Source organism: Bos indicus x Bos taurus, chromosome 5 (assembly GCF_003369695.1).
Source record: "Bos indicus x Bos taurus breed Angus x Brahman F1 hybrid chromosome 5, Bos_hybrid_MaternalHap_v2.0, whole genome shotgun sequence".
Taxonomy (NCBI): Eukaryota; Metazoa; Chordata; class Mammalia; order Artiodactyla; family Bovidae; genus Bos; species Bos indicus x Bos taurus.
Window position 1 is genome coordinate 23,288,834 of NC_040080.1, and position 16,440 is coordinate 23,305,273.

General features: G+C 41.2%; 1 protein-coding gene across 1 annotated transcript in view; it reads right to left on the reverse strand.

Annotated features, from left to right (window-relative positions):
- The window catches only part of HEBP1 (heme binding protein 1), a 37,481-nt gene extending 26,986 nt beyond the window's left edge, over positions 1 to 10,495 (reverse strand). Inside the window, exon 1 of the mRNA XM_027541382.1 lies at positions 10,304 to 10,495. Coding sequence (XP_027397183.1) covers positions 10,304 to 10,381 — 78 coding nt within the window. The 5' untranslated portion in view covers positions 10,382 to 10,495. The remainder of the gene's footprint in view (positions 1 to 10,303) is intronic.
- Positions 10,496 to 16,440: the final 5,945 nt, after the last annotated feature.

A 16,440-nucleotide genomic window follows, 5' to 3' on the forward strand; every position in this document is an offset into this window, starting at 1 on the left:
TGGGTCATGAAGATCTTTTTTGTACAGTTCTTCTGTGTATTCTTGCCACCTCTTCTTAATATTTTCTGCTTCCGTTAGGTCCATACCATTTCTGTCCTTTATCGAGCCCATCTTTGCATGAAATGTTCCCTTGGTATCTCTAATTTTCTTGAAGAGATCTCTAGTCTTTCCTATTCTGTTGTTTTCGTCTATTTCTTTGCACTGATCGCTGAGGAAGGCTTTCTTATCTCTCCTTGCTATTCTTTGGAACTCTGCATTCAGCTGCTTATATCTTTCCTTTTCTCCTTTGCTTTTCATCACTTCTCTTCTTTTCACAGCTATTTGTAAGGCCTCCCCAGACAGCCATTTCGCTTTTTTGCATTTCTTTTCCATGGGGATGGTCTTGATCCCTGTCTCCTGTACAATGTCACGAACCTCCGTCCATAGTTCATCAAGCACTCTATCTATCAGATCTAGTCCGTTAAATCTCCTTCTCACTTCCACTGTATAATCATAAGGAATTTGATTTAGGTCATACCTGAATGGTCTAGTGCTTTTCCCTACTTTCTTCAATTTAAGTCTGAATTTGGCAATAAGGCGTTCATGATCTGAGCTACAGTCAGCTCCCAGTCTTGTTGTTGCTGACTGTATAGAGCTTCTCCATCTTTGGCTGCAAAGAATATAATCAATCAGATTTCAGTATTGGCCATCTGGTGATGTCCATGTATAGAGTCTTCTCTTGTGTTGTTGGACGAGGGTGTTTGTTATGACCAGTGCGTTCTCTTGGCAAAACTCTATTAGCCTTTGCCCTGCTTCATGCCATATTCCAAGGCCAAATTTGCCTGTTACTCCAGGTGTTTCTTGATTTCCTACTTTTGCATTCCAGTCCCGTATAATGAAAAGGACATCTTTTTTGGGTGTTAGTTCTAAAAGGTCTTGTAGGTCTTCATAGAACCGTTCAACTTCAGCTTCTTCAGCGTTACTGGTTATAGACACACAATTAGAATTAAAACATATTGAGGAATCTTGCTCTCCTTGGAATTCTCCTATTTTTGTTATAAAAAAGAACTCTAACAAATGGCATCTCTTAACAGACCTTAGAAAAGTTAATGCATCTATGAAACTTATGGGTGCATTACAACCAGGGATCCCATCACCTACTACTATTCCTCAAAATTGGCACATTATTATTACTGATTTACAAGATTGCCTTTTTAATATACCTTTACATCCTTTAGACTGGGAGAGATTCACTTTCTCTCTCCCTTATCCTAATCATATCAGGCCTCATAAAAGATTTCAATAGACTGTGTTACCTCAAGGTATGCTTAACAGTCCTACTATTTGTCAAAATTTTGTAGCCAAGACTTAACATCCAATGTGACAGCAATTCCCTCATTCATATATCATTAATAATATACTGTAACTACAAAAAGGAGAAATGATATTTTTGACACTGAATGGCCATGATATTCTTTAGACTCCAGAGAAAACTGATTAAAATAAAATCTTTTTTGAAATGCAAAACTGGTTCTTCTTACGTATGCAGTTAGGAAAAGGTTAAATACTGTTAAAATACTTTTTTGGAACTCCAATTCTGCCTGGGAAACAAAAACAGGCCTAAGAAAAAACCTGAAGTTAACTCTTATCATGTCCTTGGGATACACAGCCCACTCTACCTAGGACTCCAGCCATAAGCAAATTGGTGGAACTCAAAAAAAAAAAAAAAAAAATTTAAATTTCAAGCAGAAAACTATGCCTGTCTATCTAAAATTATCTATGTCTCACTATAAGTCTTTGTTTTTGGATAATATGAAATTAATGAGCTCCATTTAAATTTAAGTTCACGTGAACTGAAAAATATTCAATATTAAGAATAATGTTTATTTAAATATACATATAATTGTTTGCTAATCTAATTAAGACATGTCTTAAGTCATCAACATTATGTAATACTTTTATTATGCCTAGGTTTAAGGTAAACTAAATTTGTCAACAAAAAGGTAACTCTTTATATATATAAATATATAAATAAGATGAGAATTTTTAGATAAAAACTCTATTAAAAATAATTATATTTTAGAAATGATAAACTAAATGATAAAAGTTTATTAAATAGCTAGGTCATTTCCAAATAAAGTAAGATTTTAAAACATTAATTACTGAAGACTAACTTCCTTACAAAAAGTTTTTCTTACAGAAAAACTAGAGATTTTAAACTATTTATAAATATATATATTTATAATATATTCATCAATCTATAAAATGCTAACATACAAGACACTTGTTGCTAAAGAAAAGATATATGCTTTTAATAAAAAGATATAAGTAATGGCAAATAAAATGATAAATACAAAAATATAAAAAAGGTTTATGACAAATGAAAGAAAATTTTATGGAAAATGGATGTAACTCATTGCCCTTAACTTTCTTCCTCTTCCTTCTTACGTCTCAATTGATACAAATTCTTCTTTTATATGGGCCACACCTCTCAGAGGTGAAACTATACGACATTTAATAACCCACCTGATAGCTTACTTTCCAATAATGAGAACACCTAATTCTATAAAAACAGACAATGGCCCTGCCTATTTTCTAAACAATTCAAACAATTTTTACATTCATTCTCTATTAAACAGATTATAATCATTCCTTATAATCCACAAACACAAGACATAATTAAACAAATACATTACACACTAAAACTACAAATAAAAAATTAAATAAAGGGAATACACAAGAACACTTTTATCTTCCTTATCCAGAGGAGACTTTACTAGATTCCAACGCAATATATTCTTTAAGCCTGTAACTATTGTTAATATAGCTTTATTTCTGTTTCTGGTCTGTAAGATTCTTAAAATAACATCAACTTCAGTGCCTGTTTCACAATACAAAACAAAAACAACATAAAAATTATACCATTTGCCAAATAAGTTATTTGTTCCTAAGAGTATCAAAAGTGCAAAATATTCACCTTCTTTTCAGGTCTGTCTTAAAAGTATAATCATCTTCCTTAATACACTGAACAGAGAGATTCAACAGCTGCCAGGCTGCCTTTCTTTTCCGGGGACAAGGTCAGGTATTTGGATGTGAGCAGCATTCATATGTCAAGTTGTTCTGCATCAGCTTGTCAGTAATTTCACTTAGGAAAAATGTTTGAGTGTTTGCTCCTAATCCTTAGCCCCAAATAACACAAACCACTTAAAACACAGTCAGATCCCATTTCTTTTTATATCAGGAAAAATGTATGTACTCAGTGAGGAGGAAATCAACTCATTACTTCAAAACCACAGCCAAATACCAGTCCCCAAACAGATCTCTAGATGATTTTTTTTTGGACTGAAATATTTCCTAGGAATGTTTTCATCATTATCATTTCCTTTCTTCCTATAACTATTGTTAATACAGCTTTATTTAATTTTTTTAAACGTACCACAAAGAGATATTTTGACAAAAGCAGAAAAACATCTCGAGACATTGAAGGACACCTCCCTTCCTTTGCCCATTTGGTATCAAGATGGGTTAACTAATCAATGGAAATCTAAAACTAATCTTACAGGGAAAGGGTATGCTTCTATTTCTCCAGATGGATCCAACGAACTCACATGGCTTCCTCTTCAGAAGATTCAACGTAGGGGGGCCCCCAGCATTCAAACTAGAGACAAAACAACAAAAACCCCAAGAGGAAGAAATTCCAATACAAGCCATGGCGGCTTTAAAGTTTCCAAAAAATGCCGCACTTGACGTCATCAACCTCATGATCTCCCTACTTGGGGACAGATAAAAACTCTTACTAATCAAACTGAAAATCTGATTTCTCAACACGGAATGCCTCGGAATCCTGAAAATATTTTTGTCGCTATGCTTGCTTTTGCTTCCCCCGCTCAGGCTGACTTGATTGATCACACTTATTGGGCTTATATACCTAACCTCCCCTTTTATTATAGGTTATAGAATGGACAGATATAGGACCAATTGTATCCACTAATGACTCAACACATATGTCCCCTCCTTGGAGCTTGGAGGAGCCCTCTCATCCTGAGGAAGAAGGAAGACTAATTAACATTTCTCTAGGTTATGAAATCCTTCCTTTATGCATGGGCCCAATAAAATTATGTATTAATGTTAATCGACAAACATGGGCTTTTGTCCTGCCTCCAAAAAAGGAAATTCCACACATTGCTTGGACTGTTTACTGCCCTGTCCTTTTATAAAAACCATGTTAATACTACCAAAACTCTAGGAAAAGGACAAAAGTTAAAATGTAAGGGGTTTACTTATAAAAACTTTAAATATACTCCTGTTTATTGAGATAAATGTCAAGGTAAATCAGAGAAATTAATGTTTATGGCCAATTTCACCATTGTTGATTGGGGACACCATGGTATGTGGGTATCTAACTGCTCAGATGATATTAACAGCACCATGTGTGACTATGCTACTCAAGTAGCATAGAAGACTACCAACAGTTCAATGAAACACTTCCATGAAAAGGACTCCTTGGCTGGCTTGACGGCGAAATGACACCTTCTCACCCTCAAATCGTCCTCGATAAACAGATTGGGCCTAATCAATGGGACATCTGGAAACTTGCTGAGAGCACTGAAGAACCTGGGACTTAGACTGGACATTTCACAGGGACCAATCATAGTCATAATAATTATTTATTTCGCGATAATCAATCATATTTCATACAAGCCTGTATTCCACTACCTTTTGTTGTAGCTACAGGAAATTTACAATTCAATAAGACTTTACATTCTGTAACTTGTATAAATTGCAAATTATATACTTGTCTTAACTCTCCTGTTTCCTTAAGAAATGAATCCCTTTTGATTCTTCGATCTCGACATAGTCTGTGGTTACCAATAAATCTCCAGTGGCCCTGGGAAGCCTGGGAAGATCCCATGGCTGGACTTGCTTCCCGGTTACTTACGAAATTGCTCTGGCGATCTAAACGATTCATTGGATGGCTGATTTTTGGCATTTTGGGATTAACAGTTATTTGCACCACTGCTGCCGTCACTGGTGTTACTTTACAAACTTCAATTCAAACACATAATTTTATCCAAAATTGGACTAAAGATGCTCATACTATGTGGGCCACTCAGGTTCAGATAAATGAGGAAATTCAAGATGAAATACAGGAACTAAAAACAGCCATCAGATGGGTTTGGAGATCAATTAATAGATGTACAAAAACAGGTGATGCTAAAATGTGACTGGAATTCTACTCAATTTTGTGTTACTCCTGTTCAATTCAATAATAGTGCCTACAACTGGGAACAAATCAAATTTCATTTACAAAACATACATGATAATGCCTCTCTGAATGTACAATTATTAAAAAAAGAAATTTTTGAAACCTTTTCTAAAAATCTGCCCTCTTCCACTAATTTGAAAACTTTAGCTGAACAACTAGCTGATCAATTATCTGGGCTAGACCCACGAAGATGATTTCAAAGCATTACTCACAACATCGGTTCTAGAACTGTAATTTTGGTGACTGTCTTAACAATTATATATGTCGTTTACTGTTGCCTTCATGCAAAAATTGTTAAAACTAAACAAACTCTAATGGTCAGAACCCTTTTTACAAATATTATAAATAAATAAGGGGGAATTGTCAGGGAATGTTTAACAGGAGGATTCCTACATGCTGTTTCTCACGAGTCCTTTGTTTCTTTTTAAGTCGGAAAGCACGCTGCTCCCAGGACTGAGGTCATTGTGTGAGACAGGCCTGAATCTCCTTCAGTGAACATTCTCTTTACGACAAAACTGCTTAGTCGCGATCCCCTTTCTTGAGATATGGATTGTCTCCTGACCTTGTGACCATTATTAATCCCTTGTTCCCTTGGTAATGGTTGCTATATGTTTGGTTTTCTGATCTTTATCATTGTCAAAAGAAATTTCTTGTACGACAGCCTATATATACTCACAGAAAGATCATTAAAGTACCTTTGCTTCATCAGAGCTTGGGTCCCTGTGTCTTTCTTTCTTCCTCTGTCTCCCTCCCTCCGGCTCTCTCTCTTTCACTTTCTTATCATCGACTCCGGACCACCAGGTTCTGGTCCATTAAAGGACCCCAACACCACCTGATGTGGTGGGTACACACGCTGATTTTGGAAGACAGCTTTCTCATTATAAGGGAATAATAATAACAATAATGATGATCAAGCTGAGTACTATGTGTCCTGTATTGTTTTAAACATTTTATGTGGATCCATTCATTCAACCCTCCAACAACCCAGTGAAGTGTTCTCATCTTCATTTTCAGATGAAGCTGGAGCATACAAGGTTAAGCAACATGCCCAAGATACAGTGGCAAGAAGTGGAGCCAGGATTCCAAGCCAGGCAGTGGGGCCCTAACCAACGTGCACAGGCTGGAAACAAATCCCATAAAGATACCGGTTAGTAATATCAGTCCTGCACTGAGCACCCACAAGTCCCGCCCAAACCCACACAAAGAGGTGTAGGTCCTTCTCCCCCTCCAGGCAAGGCAGAAGGCACCTGATAAGGTCTGCAGCAGCCTGGGCCCCCAGCAGGTACCTGAAATCAGCCCTGAACATCTGGTTGAACCTAACCTCAAGCTACATGGGGCATACCATGTGCTCCATTCATTGACCCAGGACAGTGGACAACAGTTTCTGACTTAAGACTCTTTCCAAGGAGAGATCATTTAGAAAAAGATTATCTTCACAATAACACCCTGCAAGTGTATATATTTTTAAAAAGGCTTATAAGAGTCTTTGAATGTTTAATTCTCACACAAGGCACTGTCATTCTCATCTTACAGTTGAGGAATTTTAGGGTTCAGAGAGTTTGAGAGGTTAAGCAAAGTGAAGTGAAAGTTGCTCAGCTGTGTCCAGCTCTTTGCAACCCATTGACTATACAGTCCATGGAATTCTTCAGGCCAGAATACTAGAGTGGGTAGCCTTTCCCATCTCCAGGGGAACTTCCCAACCCAGAGATTGAACCCAGGTCTCCTGCAGTGCGGACAGATTCTTTACCAGCTGAGCCTGAGAGGTTAAGTAACTTACCCCAAATTACCTGTAAGAAAAGGAAAGTTAACAATCAAGTGCTAGGTACTCTGTTGCACAATTTATAATTGGGTCTCATTTAAATTTCAATACAATCTTATAAGATGTGAAGTATTTTTCCCCCCTCATCAGCATCAGAGGTTAAGCTACCCAGGACCATGAAGCTAGTGAGAGTGGAGTTGAGCTGAATTCTGACATAACAATATCACAACACTTGTAGGGTGTTTTAGTTTATAAATCATTTTCATGTTTCTCAAACAAATGTAAAATTTCCGTCAACTCTGGGAGTGGATGGAGGAGATATTTTCATACCCCTTCTAAGCTGCAGAAACTGAGGTTCATTCGGGTTAAATGATTTTCTTCGGCTTGATAATAACACCCTGTATGGCCCCATATTCTTTTTTTTTAATTTAAACTTTTTATTTTCTATTGGGGTGTAGCAGATTAACAACACTGTGATAGCTTCAGGTGAACGGGAAGGGACTCAGCCATACATATACATGTATCCATTCTCCCCCAAACTCCCCTCCACGCTGCCACATAACATTGAGCAGAGCTCCCTGTGCTATACAGTGGGTCCTCGTTGGTTATCCATTTTAAATATGGCTGTCTGTACATATCCATCAAGGACTAACTATTCCTCTTCCTCATCCTTCTTGCAGACAACCATGTTTGTTCTCTAAGTCTGTGAGTCTCTTTCTGTTTTTTAAGTGCATTTGTATCATTTCATTTTAGGTTCCACATATAAGGGATGTCATATGATATTTCTCCTTCTCTGTCTGACTTACTTCACTCAGGATGGTAATCTCTAGGTCCACCCACGTCGCTATAAATTGGCCCCATATTCTTACCAAATGTTGAGGAAAGATGCGTATCAGGGAGGTGCATTTATGCCTGGAGACAACAAATCCGTGGCAGGTGACTCTGTACTGATAAACGGCTATTAAGGAAAAAGACTTTTGAACAGAGGCACCTTGACTCGAGGGATTGATTTCACAGATACTAAAAAAGCTGAAAGGGGCTTCCCAGGTGGTGCTAGTGGTGAAGAAAACCAGCCTGCCAATGCAAGACATGTAAGATGCAGGTTCGAACCCTGGATAGGGAAGATCCTCTGGAGGAGGGCATGGCAACCCACTCCAGTATTCTTGTCTGGAGAATCCCATGGACAGAAGAGGCTGGTGGGTTACAGTCCACGGGGTTGCAGAGTCAGACACGACTGAACAACTTAGCAAAAGAGCTGAGAAGCCCACCAGGGAACAGTGAAGCAACCCAGAGGTTTGCAAGAACCCTACAGGGCTGTGGAGGGAGGGTGATCAGTTACCTGAGCTCAGATACCTGGGTCATGTGGTGAAACCCAGAAGCATGGTAACCTGGCCAGCAAGAGTTGGAGCCCCAGAGAAACTCCTGGTTCCAGAGACCTCATAGGGTGGAGAAGGAGAAGAGAAATACCCTGGTCTCTCCCTTCTTCCCATCCTCCTGTCTCCTTCTAGTGCTTTCTCCCAGGAGACCAAACCCTCAGCTTGCATTGCAAATAATCCTGTACCCCAAAGACAAAGTGAGCCCAATTCTATTACAGAAAGGAAAGATCTCTGCGAGGTTTAAGTAACAGGCGGATTCTTCAGTGTCAAGACCAACAAGGACCCTGGAGGTCACTGGGCTGAGTCCACAGATGGGTGTGCACACGGGCGACATCCCATCAGACACCTCCTCCTGCCCACCTGATCTGCAATGTTTACAAACATTTTAACAGTTAAAACTGACACAGTTGCCCTACTCCAACTACAGCCTCAGCCTAACACTCTATAATCCTTCCTCCCCTTTCCTGCTTTTTTTTTTAATCACAGTACTGATCACCAAACAATACATGAAATATTTGACATTTAATTGTTCATTAGTCACTAAAACAGAAGCTCCACGAGGACAGGGATTTTTTCCAGTTTTGTTCACTATTTTACCTCACTGCCTGTAAGAGCACCTGACCCTCACTTGGCACTTAACAGTTATTTGTTGAATGAATAAATGTTATATCTAGAGATTTCACACAAAAGTCTGCGTTGCTAGTTTTCCTTAAAAACCTGGCAACCCTGGTTCACATCAATGCGTGACGTGTGTGCCCAGTCACTCAGTCGTATCTGACTCTCCAGCCCCACTGACTGCAGCCCACGAGGCTCTTCTGTCCATGGGATTCTCTCCAGGCAACAATACTGGAGTGGGTTGTCATTTCCTCCTCCAGGGAATCTTCCTGACCCAGGGATGGAACCCACATCTCCCGCATCACCTGCGTTGGCAGGTGGATTCTTTACCACTGCATGACAACTGCCTGGAATCACTTTGTAGATGAGGACTTGAGTTCTCACTCCACGTAGCCTCAGCTTGCCTCAGTCTGTCATCCATTTTCATCATCAGATGCCTGGCTGCTTGTAGGCATCTGAAAAGGTCACCTTTGATAGATCTAAACTGCTCATTCTACATATGAGTAAGGAGACAGATATAGACAAAGGTACAGGCCTCTGGCTATTAGCTGCTTAAACAGTCCAGACTCTAGTTGAGGGTTTTGTGTGATGATCGTTGTAATGGGTACCTGGCCTTGGCCGCCCGGACAACACGGTTTTTTAACAAAAGCAGCACTGGGTGGGGAGCTGAGTTTCCAGCCAGGAGGAGCACAAAGTACCTGTCTGCAAGGAGCTTATCACCCAGTGGCAGATTCCTTGTTTTCCGGGAGCAGTCCAATCTGCCTGGGTGAGCACTGATGTCAATTTGGGGGAAAACTGCGATGATGCCTCACTCATCCTGTATTCTAGGCGCCCAGTTCTGGGAGTTCCATTGACCAACAAGACATTTCACAGCTCTGAGCCTGTCCACAGGCTCTTCTTGTTTCTGAGCATTCCTGCATACTCCCGAGGCCCAGCTGAGGGCACTTCCTCTGCGAGGGCCTCACCGTCACCCACTGGCAGAAATGGACTGCTCCTTGCCAGGTGCTCCTGGCCTTCCACAGTTACCACCACGCGGCGCGGATCTTGTTCTTCTAAACTCCGCTCTCCACCGAGGACGGTTTGGGAGCTTCTTCAGGATAAGCACTTTTTCAGTCCTTCCTGCAACCGAAGACCTCGCAGTACACGAATATTCAGAATGTTTGTAATATATAGATGGACCAGTGCATTCAACAGGCGCAGCCCATCTCGTTAAGCTGGGATTCTCCCCTCAAACCCATCCTGTCTCTCTGTCCCCCCCTCCTCCCAGCTGAGCCCTCTTTCCGGTCCTCAACAGCCCTGTGGGCCTACCTTGCTCCCTTTGCTCAGGACCTGCCAAGGCCAAGTCTCTACGCTCCCGAACAGCGAGTTCTTGATCATGCCCAACATGGTGTCGCCGTGCTGCTCAAGACGCGCGGGGAAACACGGGGTAGGGGGAAAGGGCTGGCGCAGCCGGCGCGAGCAGGGATCCCGGGCGAGCGCGGGAGGGTGGGGCGCGGAGGATGGGCGTGGCCCTTATAGATGTGGCGCACTGGGCTCCGCCCCTCAGAACGCGCTCGGGGTGGAGGGAGGGCGGGGCGCGACTAGTGGAAGTGGCCAAGATGGGCGGGGCGTCTCGGCCTCCGCCCCTCGGAACGCGCTCGGAGAGGCGGGACGCGGCGAAAGGGGCGGAGCAGGGACTGCGCTCCACCTCCGGCTCCACCTCCGCCCGGCTTTCCGCCGGTATCCCGCGGGGGAACCGGTTTCTGCCAGTCCTAGCCTCCAGTATTGACTGACTTTTTTGCCTGGATACTGATGCTTCCCAGGGCGGGACTTAGGTAGAGGTGGTGAACACCTTCCCCCCACACCCCCAATCTGTACCCCCTTCGCGTCCTCTCTCTGGTACTTGGGCTGCAGACCCTCCGGATTCCTCGCATGCTTTGCGGGGCCTCCACCCACCAGGCTCTGTACCCAGGAAGGTACTGTACCAGGTTCGCAGTCTTTGTAGCCCTCGCCCCTTGGGGCCCCCGACTGCCGCATCTCCACTGGTAGAGGTCCTAGTTTGCCCCCCACCGGTCCCCCTGCCCTTCCACCTTCCATCCAGACGATTGAAAACGCATATTAACTAGATTTCTACTTATCACTTTCTTTATCCAACCCATTTTAGTCACAGATTCTACTTTAATTTCCCAAATCACAGCTTTTCGGATTTACTTCTTCTATTCAAAACATTCTAACCAATTTTATTACCATTTATCGAGTGTCTGCTGTCCCTACCAAATATTTTACAAACATTACCTCTCCTCATCACACCACTAAACGTCTTTTATAGTCATTTTACAAAGGAGGAACCCGAAGTTCAACATAATTATGATTTTTGCATATTTGCCCACTGGTTACTCTGTCATCTGGGATTGTCAACCTAATTGTTTGCCTCCTCTATGCAGGCTTTTCTGAACCAAAACTGAGGAACCTCTTGCTGTGCCTGTATCTTGTAATGGAAGACCTTGAACCCGAGTGGGGCATTGGGAATCAATAACAGTGATACTAATGTTCTCCAGTTTTATGGTAACATATTAACTTTATTACCTGTGGATAAAAAGGCTTACTTTTTGACAAATATTTGTTGATTGCTATAAAATAAGTGGCCACTTAATTACTTTATATTTTCTTGACTTTTATAAGATGCCATTGATTATGAGGCATGTTATTTTACATCCCATTAACATAGAACACAAATGCTAACAAGTTAACTGTGATGTTCAGTTGATTTTACAGTATCCAGAGATACTAAAATGTGAAGTAGCGTGCAGCTTACAATTCATAAGAAATTGTATGTTGCTGTCAAGAGCCCCTGAGAGGGGCTGCTCATAGCCATGTCCTTTTGTTATAAATGAAGATCTTCAAGGGTAAAGATCTATTTTGCTTTAGCCTTTTCCTCACTCACCACAGCCAGGGGTTGCATAATGATTGTCAAATGATTAACAAAGCTGGTCTTGATATTAGAGCTGATCATCTATTTTAGTTACTAAACTAGGTACAGTGAAAAGGGGCCTAATTTTTCATGTGGTCATGTAGCAAAAACATTTAGGAATCAGAAGACATCTGTTCAGAAGATTGCAGGCCTCAGTTTTTTAAAAATATATTTATTTATTTTTGACTGTGCCGAGTCTTTGTTGCTGCATGGGCTTTTCTCTGGTTGCGTGCACAGGCTTCTCGTTGCTGTGGCTTGTCATGTTTCAGAGCTTGCTGGCTTCAGTAGTTGTGGCTCCTGAGATCTGGAGCACAGACTCAATAGTTGTGTCGTATGGGCATGTGGGATCCTCCCGGATCAGGGATCAAACCCATGTCTCTTGCACTGGCAGGTGAAATTCTTACCACCGAGCCACCAGGGAAGCCCCAGGCCTCAGTTTTGACATCTGCAAAGTTGGGGTTTTAATGTCAACTCACAGTGCTGCTGGGTGGATTAAAAGAGCCTTGTCAGGTACTTAAAAGCGCTGTGTACATTGTTAAGGGCTAGAGTCTCTTCCTACCAACTCTGTCCCGACCCCCCATCCCCTCTCCCCCCTCCCCGCCTCCCTCCCTGCCATCTCACCCTTCCTGCCAGCCAGCGAGTTGGTTTTGCTACCAAGAACTGAACCCAGCTACTTCAAGACTGTACCAAAGTTAGATTGTAGTCTTAATAAAACAGCCCTGGCTTGGCTTGCTTTTTGATTGACTTAAGTTGATCAGCCCCTTAGCTAAATGCCTGAGGGAAAAAAAGAGTCTCTCTTTGATGGAAAATATACTATCCGTAATCTCTACAGTTGTTACTTAAGCTACTGCTGCAATGACCATGCAAGTTAAAATCATGCCAAGTGATCTTAATATTTAATGGGAAAAATAACTGTTGCATGACCGTTAAAATGTGTTGGCAAAACATTCAAAATGCTTATTATCAGAAATGTATAGGGGAGCTGTAAAACCCTAATATTTAGTACAGTGTAATTTGAAACTTTAGAAACATTGAGAATTAATGTGTGTTATTTCATTGTTATAAAACACCAACAAAAATATCACACGTTAAAAATATTGGCATTTTACTTAAATACTGATGATGAATATACTAACAATATACTAATATTGATGATGAATACCACCAGTAGCATCAATGCAATGAAAACAGCCTCTCAACTGTGGCAGCTTTACTATGTGACAGTTATAACTTAGTTTCCCCTCCCCCCCAAGAGAAAAAGTTGCTTTGAATGTGCTGGTAAATCAAGTTTTTGAGCCATAAAAGCTGAGACTGAGAATTAGGCTCAGGACTGTCGTGTCCAGGGGAGAGATGTATGTTGGAGAAATAGATAGGAAAGACGTCAGCATTATTGGCTAGTCCCTGGCACCTTGGAAGTGATGAAATTGCCCCGTGGTGTATGTAGAACAAGAAAAGAGAGCCTAGGACAGGACACTGAGGGATACCAGTCTTCAAGGGGACAGGCGATGGGGGACAACTGTATAAGGAGGATGAGGGAACATGGGGACACGAGGGGGGGGCAATGCAGAGACCCAGTGAGCCAAGTCAGGAGAAGAGGATGTTCCTAGAGGAGTGATGGGCAGTGATGAACACTGCCAAGAATTCACAGAAAAAGGGTCTGGGAAGTGGCCACTGGATGTAGCAATAAGAATGCCTTTGACCTTGGCCAGAACAGTCATAGTGCAGGCTGCAGGGTGAAGACCCCAGGAGTGACTGGATGGTAAAAAAGTGGACACAACACAGTTAGGTTGTTAAAAGGAGAAGGAGAATACACAGCAGCTCGATGAAGAGATAGGGCCAAGATTTTTTTTTTTCTTTTTTTTTAACATGGGGAAATACTGAAGTGAGCTTTAATTTTGAAAGGAAGGAGCTGGGAAGAAGGAAGATGTTAAAGATTCAGGAGCAAGATAGTTGACTGACTGATGTTTCTGAGAAGTTAAAAACAAATGTGAGTCAGAACATGAGAGGTTAGATATATATTTCTTTCTTTTAAAAAATATTTATTTATTTGGCTGTGCTGGGTCTTAGTTGTGGCATGTGGGATCTAGTTCCCTGATTAACAATCAAACCTGAGCACCCTGCATTGGGAGTGTGGAGTCTCAGCCACTGGACCATGAGGCAAGTGCCTAGATATATTGTTCATCATAAAAAGAGGGAAAGAGAGACTGATCCTGAGTAGTGTACAGACTTCAGTAGGTTGGAAGTGGAAAGTTTGGGGAGCTCGTGTTGGAAGGCATTCATTTTCTCTGTGAAATTGGTTATGGTGATGATGAAACAGGTAGCAGTTAGAACAGATATGGACTGACTGTTCTTTCCATATCAGCAAAGCATAGGCAAATTAAATAATAACTGACAATAAGGCATCAGAATATTGTTGTTTATAATATTAAGCCTAGAATTTATTGCCAAGGTGATAGGGATCCATCTCACTAAGATTTTTACATTTTACATGGTTAAATAATTAGTATTCCTGCCTGACATTGGCAGAATGTCTTCTGATGTAACCAAGGCTCTTGGAGAGTGAGAATGTGAGACTTAAGGAGGAGGGAGCTCCCACCGTGTACCTGGTGTTGATTATGGACGCGGTCTAGCCTTCTGGAGACACCCACTCCCTGCTCATCACAGTAGCGGTGGTTTCACCTCTGCCTCCTCTTAGAGCCCAGCATACAATCAGCACTACACACATCAGTTCTCCAGGGAATCACCTCCTTTCATTTTTCCTTCCAAATTACAAGATGCAAGTCATCTCCTTTAATTCTCAATTCTTCTTAAGGTATGATTTGCTTAGTCTCAAATTCATTTCACATACTTTCGTTTATTTATTTTAAAAATTGAAGTATAGTTGATTTACAATGTTGTGTTAGTTTCAGGTATACAGCAGAGGGTTATACATGTATATATGTATCTGTTTTCATCTTCACATTCTTTTCTGTTATAGGTTATTATAAGATATTGAATATAGATTCCTGTGTTACTGACAGTAGATCCTTGTGTGTATGTGTTAATCCCAAACTCCTAATTTATCCCTCCCCACACCTCCCCCTTTGGTAAGTATAAATTTGTTTTCTAAGTCTGTGGGTCTGTTTCTGTTTTGTAAATAAGTTCTCACTTTTTAGATACAGATGCGTTACTTCACTTTCTCTGACTTAACTTCACTTAGTATAATCTCTAGGCTCATCCATGTTGCTGCAAATAGCAATTTTTCTCTTACGTTTTTCAAGTTTTCTTTTACAGCTGAGGAGCATTCCATTGTGTATATATATATTAATAGTGCATATTCTTTATCTGTTCATCTACTGATGGACACTTAGGTTGCTTCCATGCCTTGGCTTTTGTAAATAATGTTGCGATAAACATTGGGGTGCATGTATCTTTTCAAGTTAGAGTTTCCATCTTTTTTGGATATATGCCCTGGAGTGGGATTGCTGGATCACATAGTAGCTCCGTGTTTAGTTTTTTAAGGAACCTTCAAACTGTCCTCCATAGTGGCTGCACTAATTTACATTCCCACCAGCAGTGTAACAAGGTTCCCTTTTCTCCTCACTGTCACCAGCATTTATTAGTTATAGACTCTTTGATGATGGTAATTCTGACTGGTGTGAGGTAGTACCTCATTGTAGTTTTGATTTGCACTTCTCTAATAATTAACAATATTGAGCATCTTTTCGATGTGCCTATTGGCCATCTGTAACGTATGTTTATTTAATACCTATTATGTTCTCAGGTAGGCTCTGGGGTTCTAAACTGTAGCAGTGAGCAAAACAGACAAAAATCCTTACTTTCTTGGAGTTTGCATTTCAATAGGAGAGACAGGCAATAAATAAATACCCTGTTCTTGTTGTTATTGTTGTTTAGTCAGTAAGTCATGTCTGACTCTTTGCAACCCCATGGACTGTAACCCGCCAGGCTCCTCTGTCCGTGGAATTTTCCAGGAAAGAATACTGGAGTGGTTTGCCATTTCCTCCTCCTGGGGATCTTCCCGACTCAGGGATTGAACCTGTGTCTCCTGCTGTGGCAGGCAGATTCTTTAGTGCTGAGCCACCAGAGAAGCCCAAATAACTACACTAATAAATATAAAGTAGATCAAGGTCTGTGTGAGTGTGTGTAGACACTGGTGTGCCAGTGTGTACTACTTCAAATGGAGAGGTGACCTTTGAACCCAGACCTGAAGAAATGAGGGCATTATCAAGGAGATAACTGGGGGAGAAGTTTTGACATCACTGAGAAGAGCACGTGCAAAGGTCCTGTGGTGGGAGGGTATCCAGAACGTTGAGGAAAATGAAGAGGCCAGTGCGACTGGAGAAGGGGAGAAGGTATTGGCAAGAATAGCTCAGACTGGACCCTGGAGCCAAGCTGCCTAGGTTCAAGGCCCAGCTTCACTGCTTATGAGCTGAATGACTTTGGACAAGTTATTTGTCTTTTCTGTGCTTCAAGGTTATCATCTATAAAATGAGGA